We start from the raw sequence: 9,083 nt of genomic DNA, 5'->3' as shown, positions 1-9,083 counted from the left end.
AGGAAAAGGAACTTTTGAAAAAATAGTTAACTTTTCAAACAAAAAAAGAATGTTAAACTAATAAGATTTTTTTCTAACAAAGTAGTTCAACTTTCAAAAAGTAGTTGAATTTTTAAAAATATTTATTGTTTACAAAAAAATACAATTTTCAACTAGAAAGTTTAGTTGAATTTTCAACCGAAAAAGATGAATTCTCAGCGAGAAATCTAATAATTGAGTTATCAAGTATATTAAAAATTATGCGTTTTCAACCGAAAATAAAATATTTAAATTTTCAGTAAGGAAAAATAATTTTCATCCAAAAAATAAACCTATTCTCAAAAACATAGTAAAATCTTCAACCAATAAAAATATTGGATATTATAATTAACAAATATTTTAATTTTCAACTATAAAGTTGCATTTTTAAATAAAAAGATCAAATTTCTACCAAAAGCGTTCAATATTCAAACGAAAACAAAGAATATTTTTCAGCCATGAGAGAAAAAAGATTTCAAGAAAATGGTTGAATTTAAAAGGTAAATTGTCAACAAAATAATTCAATTTTCCACCCAAAAATATGAATTTTCATCAAAAATTTTAATTTTCTACCAAAACAATAGTAATATATATAATTATAATTATTATTGTGTTAGAAAATTATTATTATTCTTTTTTTGAATATTAATCTTTTTCTGATGAAACTTATTATTTATAAATAATTATTTAAGAATAATAAGTTTTATCTGAAAAGGATCAATTAAAAAAAAAAATTAAGGTTTCAGTAAAAAAATTAGGAACTTTCAACCAAATATTTAACTTTTTAACCAAAAAGAGCTACAACCAATTTTTTTTAACAAAGTAGTTCAACTTTCAAACAAGTAGTTGAATTCTGAACTAAAAATATTAATTATTCACAAAAAAATACGAATTTTCAAATTTCAACTGCAAATTTTAGTTGAATTTTCAACCGAAAAAGATTAATTCTTCACGAGAAATTTAATAATTGAGTTTTCAACTACATTAAAAACTATCAATTTTCAACCACAAATGAAATATTTAAATTTTCAGTAAGGAACATTTATTTTCAATTGAAGAAATAAACATATTTTCAACAAAACAGTTGAAACTTCAACCAATAAAATGAATATTTAACTAAATAGTTCAAATTTCAAAGAAATAGTTGAATTTTTGACAACAAAAATAATTAATTTTTAAGAAAAAAGTTGAATTATGAACAAAAAATATTATACAAAAATATAAATATAATAATATGATAAATAATGTAATAAAAATATAATAACTATTTGTTTGTTGACTTTTAAATTAAAAAGAATAAATTTTCAACCAAAACAGTTGGATTTTGTTTAAAGTTGATAAGAATTTGAAAATTTTTGTTTTTAAACAGTGCATTTTATACACTTGAATATATATTTAATAATTTTTCAATTTCTATAGATTCCAAAATAAATTTATAAATTTAAATAAATAAAAAGCTGTAGATAAAAACGATTTATTACCAAAGATTTACATCTTCTTAAAAATAGTTCTTTTTTTCCAAAAGCAATATGATTTTTAAAATATAAAAATGCCGGTAACATTCAGAATATTAATTACCTTTCTTCCTCCCATCCTAAATATATTTTCCAAATTTTATTCGTCTCTCACATCACATTTCAAGACACAAAGTCCCAATTTGCACTCCAGTGCTCAGAAAATTGATATTCACACTAAATAGTCGATTTTTTTTTCGAATCTCTCAAAAATAAATCAAGTCTCGACTTTCAAAGCTTCCAGAAGTGAAGAAACATTGATCAAATCATCGGATGACAATTTTTGTGTGTTAGCTTGATCATTCAAATTGGCTCCAGCTTTTCCTATCCTGCCAGTCCACTCTTTAACTCCATAAGAATTCATCGAAGCAACAACAATTTCATTAACGTCATTCTGCAGAGAGCAGGTGGAAATAAATTTGAAGACTTTTTTCAGGTCGTCAATCACTCCTTGTCTCAAGGCCTGATTCCTGATGACGAGATTTAAAATAAAGAGGCCGTCAGTTGAGAGGCATTTTGCTACCATTTTTAAAATTGAATCCTCGACAAACTGCTTTGGCGGACAGCTCATGCCCAAAGACACGTCTTTATTATCAACATCGAATAAAATCGCATCGAATTTCTTTTTTTCTTCTGCAGAATCTTCTAGAAATTTAATCCCGTCTGCTATTTCTACTTTCAGATTTTCATTTTGTACCAAACCGAAATATTCGGTCGCGATTTTCAACATTTCCTTGTCGATCTCCACGGCTGTGATCTTTAACTGGAAAGTATTTTTTTTTTAAATGAGTGATTGGAACATAAGGGCGGTCCAAAAATACTTGAGAATCTTTTTCTTAAATTTCTCTACCTATTCTGTATATTTTTTGGAATGCTGAGAAAAATAAATCATTTTTTTTTGGTAGTTGCGTTTTTTTTCCTGAAATTATTAACTTTCCACTTTTTACATAGCAGAGTAATAATTAATGCCATAATTAATGCAATAAAATAAAATTCGAACTCTAAAGCTAAACATTTTTTCATTAGATGTAATAAAAAATAAACTGCAAACGAAAGCACTCAAAGTGAAACTCTCAAATTGTAAAGTATTGCAATTGAAGTTTAAAATTGTTTTAATTCCAAAATTTGGTATTCAAATGCTCATTAATTTACACATGGAAGGTACTAACACTACTCAATTAAAAATTTTTAAACTAAATGCAGATAAACGGCAAAATTTCAAATTTTTAACTTTTATAAATTAATAATTTTAAAGATTCAGACCAAAATTGTAAAAATTTAATCCACGTTATCATTTTCAATGCTCTAAATAATTAAAGAATTCATGAACTTTAAATTTTTATATCATATTAAATTAAACAATTTTAATCTAGAAACGTTGAAAATTGATAAATTAAATTTTTTAAATAAAATACTTCCTCAGGGTGGCCATTTTAATCGAAGAAATAAATTGCCGGTTTTTTTCCCCAATTCGCAAGCATTTGAATAAAACAATTTTTAATTAAAAATGTAAGCTTAAAAATACAAATTTTAAATGAAAATTTTTGAATGTAAACATATTTTGAATAATATATTGTGAGCTAAATAATAACATAATCCAGCGGCCACCCTGTTGCTTAATTATAAGTTAAATTATTTTCATTTTAAATAGTTTAAACATCCTTGAAAAGCTTCAAAATTTTATTTCAAAATCTTCAGAATACTAGCAGTTGTTTTAAATTTATTTAAATTTAAAATGATAAAAAAAATTTTTTTAGAACTTATAAATATCTTTTAAAATTAATCGAGTTTTTCTACAATTTTTAGAAAATTCTGCAAATTTAAAAACAATTTCTGAAAATCTTCCCGATTATTTTTGTCACAATTTTAGAAAATTTTTAAATATTTTTGAACGTTCTCTTAAAATAATTTTCCAAAATGAAAAATTATTTTCAATTTTTTTTTTAAATCAGCAAAGAAAAAACACTTTCTTTAAATCATTTGAAATAATTTCAAGAAAATAAATTTTGAATCTTTTCAAAACTTCTAAATACCTCTTAAAATTACTCAATTTTTTTTTTTACAAATAATAAGCTTTCAATTGTTATTTAAACACTAAAATTAAACAATATCACTTACAAATTAAATATTTTTTAATTCTACGATTAAAATTGTCAAATAATTCAGTTTCAAATTTTTTACTTTTAAATATTTGGTTTTAATTTACTCGTCTTAAATGAACAGTCAAATATTTCTAAATACTAAATAATTATTCTTTTTCTCGATTACAAAAATTTGAAATTTGAAAGTCTTTCGAATTGAAACCGTTTAATTTAAAAAAATAAAATCTGGAAATTCTCAAAGTGTGAACGGATTTGGAATCGTTTTGCGAGATAAATTGTTGTTTCCTTTTAATACTTAAAGCAGAAAAAGAAATACTTCAAAAATAATTTATTTACATTTACATTTGACAAACTTAAAAATGTTTCTATCCAAAATTTTCAACTCTGAACACTTTTAATTTTTATTTGTTTATGTATTCAAGACTGCATATTAACATACTTAAAATTAAAAATTAAAAATTAAACTGGAAAATTTTTAAGGTAGAAGATTTTCGGATTACGCATTGTTAACTGAATGATGTCATAATTTAAAAAGATAACGATTCGACTTATTATTTTGAAAACTATTGAAATTTTTTTTTTGTGAAAATTTGAAAAATAAATGAAACTAAAATTTTCTAAAAAAAATAGCAACTTTATAGCATTATTCAAACAGAATATTATTAAAAATAATAATGAATTACTTAAAAAATTAATTTGGTTAAATTTAATCAATTACTTAACTCACTAATTCAAAATTTAACAAAAGTCAATTTCTTTTTGAACTGCGACTTTCTAACTCTATTCAAAGAGAAAATTGCTAACAAAATAAAAATTGTTTTAAAAAATTATTTAAACATCTAGTTATTGGTATAAGGCAGTTTTTTAAGCATTAGAAAGAATTTGAATTTAAATTTAAAAAAAAAAAACGCAAAAAATCGCAAATCATATTTTTTCACTCATTGAGTTTTTTTAGGGAGATTTTGAATAAAATTTACAAAAATGTCTTTTTTCATGGGAAATAATAAAAATGAGTTAATTAAAACATATTTACGGGCGATAAACATGAAAATTCGAGAAAAAAACCTCTTTGGACCACCCTATCGGAACATATATTTGATGAAATTAAATCAGGACCTAAAATGTTTTAAATTTCGACTCTCACTTACAAGAAGAAGTCAAAATATATTTTTTCAACTGTACCAAAAACAGACTTCACGGGTCAAAATTATTTTTAAAAATAGGGAAATAAATTTTTTTAAATAATATTCATGTGATTTCCACATTAAATTCTATTTGAAACGCTTTAAATTTCTAAAATTTCAAATAAAATTATTGCATTTTAAACAAAATATATTACTTTTTAATCGAATACCTGAATTTTTAGCCAAAAAGATGAATATTCAAACAAAAAATAAGTAAATTTTGTGTATAAAAAATTAATAAAAAAATAGTTAAATTTTCAGTTAGACAATTTAGTTTTCAACAACAAAATTAATTTGTACAAACTAAATGATAAAAAAGATAACAAAGATGCACTCTAAACTAAAATGAATATTTAATAAATATATCTAATTTTATTGAATAAAATTTTTAATTTTAAACATATTTAATAAAAAAGATGAATTTGAAACTAAAATGATGAATCTCTAACGGAAATAGTTGAATATTTAAACAAATATGTACATTAATTTTCAAATAAAATAAGGTAATTTTTTAACAAAAAATGGAAGTTGAATTTTTCGTTAGAAAAAATTAATTTAAAAAAAAAAGGATTTTGAATAAAGAAAATATGTTCATTTTAAATAAAAAACATCTGAATTCAGCCAAAGAAATGAAGAATTTTTGACAAAAAAGAGATGAATTTTTAACTAAAAAATATTATAGTTGATATTTGAATTAAAAAAAGCTTTCCGTTTTAAATGAAAAAAGATGAATTTTTTTTACTACAGTGATTAAACTCTAACTGAAATAGTTGAAAATTTAACCGAATACATCAAATTTCAATTTAAAAATATACATTTTTAACCATAAATAGAAGTTAAATTTTCTGTTAGAAAAATTTATTTTCAACATAAAAAAAACGCACTCTGAATAAAAAATATGTTGATTTTGAATAAAAAATATTTTAATTCAACAAAAAAAGAAGAATTTTCTAAAATAAAAATGAATTTTCAACGAAAAATGTAATAGGTAATATTTAAACCAAAAAATAGTTAAATTTTACATCAAAAAGAAGAATTTTTATTTAACACAATGAATCTATAACTGGATTTCAACTAAAAAATATAAATTTTGAACAAAAAAACAAACGAAAAAGATGACTGAAAAAAAAACAGATGCATTTTTAACTAAAAAATTGAAGTTTCAACCAAATAATTCAATCATCAACTAAAAGAGAATAATTTTCAATTAAAAAGTTGCATTTTCAAGGAAAAAAGAATAAGTTTCTACCAAACGAGATTAATACAAAAACAAAAAAGACGAGTTTTTGAGTAAAGAAAATAATAGCTATCAGAAAATTCTTGAATTTGTAAGCTAAAAACAATTTTTTTTACAAAACTGACAAATTTTCAATGAAGAAATTTAATTTTTCGTCAAAGATGAATTATCAACAAATAATGTAATTGTTGATATTTTAAGAAACAAAAATGTTTATTTTAAATCGAATAGATGAGTTTTTAACTAAAATTATTAATCTGTAACTGGAATTGTTGAGTATGGAACCAAATACATGAATTTCAAACTAAAAAGATAAATTTTTAATCAAAAAGGGAAGTTTCAATGCCAAAATATGTTTCTTTTAAAATAAAAAACCTTTGAATTCAACCAAACTGATAATTTTTTAATAAAACAGATGCATTTTTCACCAACTAATTGAATTTTCACTAAAAAGTTGCATTTTTGAGGAAAAAAAAAAATTTCTACCAAAAAATACGAATTTTCAAATAAATGGTTAAATTTTGAACTCAGAAGGATAAATTTCTAATAAAAAATGGAATAGTTCAATTTTCAGATTAACAAATGCATTTTGAACAAAAAATAAACAATAACAAAAAAAAACGAATTTTCAACAGAATATTTCAAGTTTCAAACAAAAATAAGAATTTTCAACCAAAAATGATGAATATTCAAACCGAAAAATGAATTTTCAACTAAATATTTAGTTAAATTTTCAATGAAACAAAATGAATGACACATGCATTTTCAAATCAAAAATAAAAATTTTTCCATTTTAAAAGGAATAGTTAATTTTACAGATATAAAATTAATTTAAATAAAAAAAAAGTTAAATTAAAACAAAAAAATGAATTTTCAACCAAAGACGTAATTTTTAATTACGATGATGAATCTTTAAACCAAAAAATTAATTTTCATCTAAAAAGTCCAATTTTCTACAAAAATCGATATTTTTTACCAAAACTTAAATAGTTAAATTATCAGTTAAAATTAGTTTTCAACAAAATAAAGAATATGCGACAGAATAGATTAATTTAAAACTAAATAGATGAATTTTTAACAAAAAATTAAGAATTTTCAAAGAAAAACAATTAATATTCAAACCAAAAAATGAATTCTCAACTAAATATTTAGTTGAATTTTCAACGAAAATAGATAAGCTTTCGAACAAAAATGGAAGTTAAATTTTCAATTCATGTGCCATTCATTTTCAACAAAATGAATGACACATGAATTTTTAAATGAAAAGAAAAAAAATTCCCACAAAAAATGAAATAGTGTAATTTTTCAGATATAAAATTAATTTAAATAACGAAAATAGTTGAATTTAACCAAAAAATATGAATTTTCAACAAAGAGGTAAATTTTCAACTGCGATGATGAATCTTCAAAACAAAAAACTAATTTTCAACTAAAAAGTCAAATTTTCTACAAAAATGGATGTATTTTTAACCAAAATTTAAATAGTTAAATTCTCAGTTAAAATTAATTTTCAACAAAATAAAGAACGTTAAACTAAATAGATGAATTTTCAACAAAATTTTTGAATTTTTATACCAAAAAATTAATTTTCAAACAAGAAAAAAGGCACTTTTAACAAAATATTTCAATTTTCAACCAAAAAGAAAAATGTTCAACTGCGATGATAAATTTTCAAACCAAAAAATTAATTTTCATCCAAAAAGTCAAATTTTGTACAAAAATCGATATATTTTTAACCAAAACTTAAATAGTTAAATTTTCAGTTAAAATTAATTTTGAACAAAATAACGAATTTTCAACAGAATAGTTTAATAATAAATGAAATAGATGAATTTTAAAAAAAAGTCATGAATCTTCAAACCAAAAAATTATTTTTCAAACAAGAAAAAAGGCACTTTTAACAAAATATTTCAATTTTCAACCAAAAAGATAAATTTTTAATTACGATGATGAATCTTCAAACCAAAAAATTCATTTTCATCTAAAAAGTCTAATTTTCTATAAAAATCGATATATTTTTTACCAAAACTTAAATATTTAAATTCTCAGTTAAAATTAATTTTCAACAAAATAAAGAATATTAAACTAAATAGATGAATTTTCAACAAAAATTATGGATTTTCAAACCAAAAAATTAATTTTCAAACAAGAAAAAAGGCACTTTTAACAACATAGTTCAATTTTCAACCAAAAAGAGAAATGTTCAACTGCGATGATGAATTTTCAAACCAAAAAATTAATTTTCATCCAAAAAGTCAAATTTTGTACAAAAATCCATATATTTTTAACCAAAACTTAAATAGTTAAATTTTCAGTTAAAATTAATTTTAAACAAAATAAAGAATATTAAACTAAATAGATGAATTTTCAACAAAAGTTATAAATCTTGAAACCAAAAACTTATTTTTCAAACAAAAAATAGGCATTTTTAACAAACTATTTCAATTTTCAAACCAAAAAGATTATTTTTTTAACTACGAATCTAAAAAGTCCAATTTTCTACAAAAATCGATATATTTTTTAGCAAAACATAAATATTTAAATTCTCAGTTAAAATTAATTTTCAACAAAATAAAGAATATTAAACTAAATAGATGAATTTTCAACAAAATTTATGAATTTTCAAACCACAAAATTAATTTTCAAACAAGAAAAAAGGTGATGATAAATTTTCAAACCAAAAAATAAATTTTAATCCAAAAACTCAAATTTTCTACAAAAATAGATATATTTTTAACCAAAACTTAAATACTTAAATTTTCAGTCAAAACTAATTTTGAACAAAATAACGAATTTTCAACAGAATAGTTTAATAATAAATTAAATAGATAATATTTCAAAAAAATTTATTAATCTTCAAACCAAAAAATTACTTTTCAAACAAGAAAAAAGGCACTTTTAACAATATATTTCAATTTTCAACCAAAAAGATAAATTTTCAACTACGACGATGAATCTTTAAGCCAAAAAATTAATTTTCAACAAAATAAAGAATTTTAAACTAAGTAGATGAATTTTTGAAACCAAA

General features: G+C 21.2%; 1 protein-coding gene across 2 annotated transcripts in view; it reads right to left on the bottom strand.

Moving 5' to 3' along the window:
* Positions 1–1,476: 1,476 nt before the first annotated feature.
* The window catches only part of LOC117175127 (eEF1A lysine and N-terminal methyltransferase homolog), a 55,990-nt gene continuing 48,383 nt past the window's right edge, over positions 1,477–9,083 (bottom strand). The window contains exons 8-9 of one of the 2 annotated variants that reach the window (XM_033364702.1): positions 1,736–2,295; positions 1,477–1,640 (exon numbers count right to left, since the gene is read on the bottom strand). In XM_033364702.1, the coding sequence (XP_033220593.1) occupies positions 1,750–2,295 (546 nt within the window). In that variant the 3' untranslated portion in view covers positions 1,477–1,640; positions 1,736–1,749. Of the gene's footprint in view, positions 2,296–9,083 lie in introns of both variants that reach the window. The other variant, XM_033364701.1, reaches the window with a different exon arrangement.

This window comes from Belonocnema kinseyi, chromosome 6 (genome assembly GCF_010883055.1).
Source record: "Belonocnema kinseyi isolate 2016_QV_RU_SX_M_011 chromosome 6, B_treatae_v1, whole genome shotgun sequence".
NCBI classification, from domain to species: domain Eukaryota; kingdom Metazoa; phylum Arthropoda; class Insecta; order Hymenoptera; family Cynipidae; genus Belonocnema; species Belonocnema kinseyi.
This window is presented reverse-complemented; position numbering and strand designations above follow the sequence as displayed.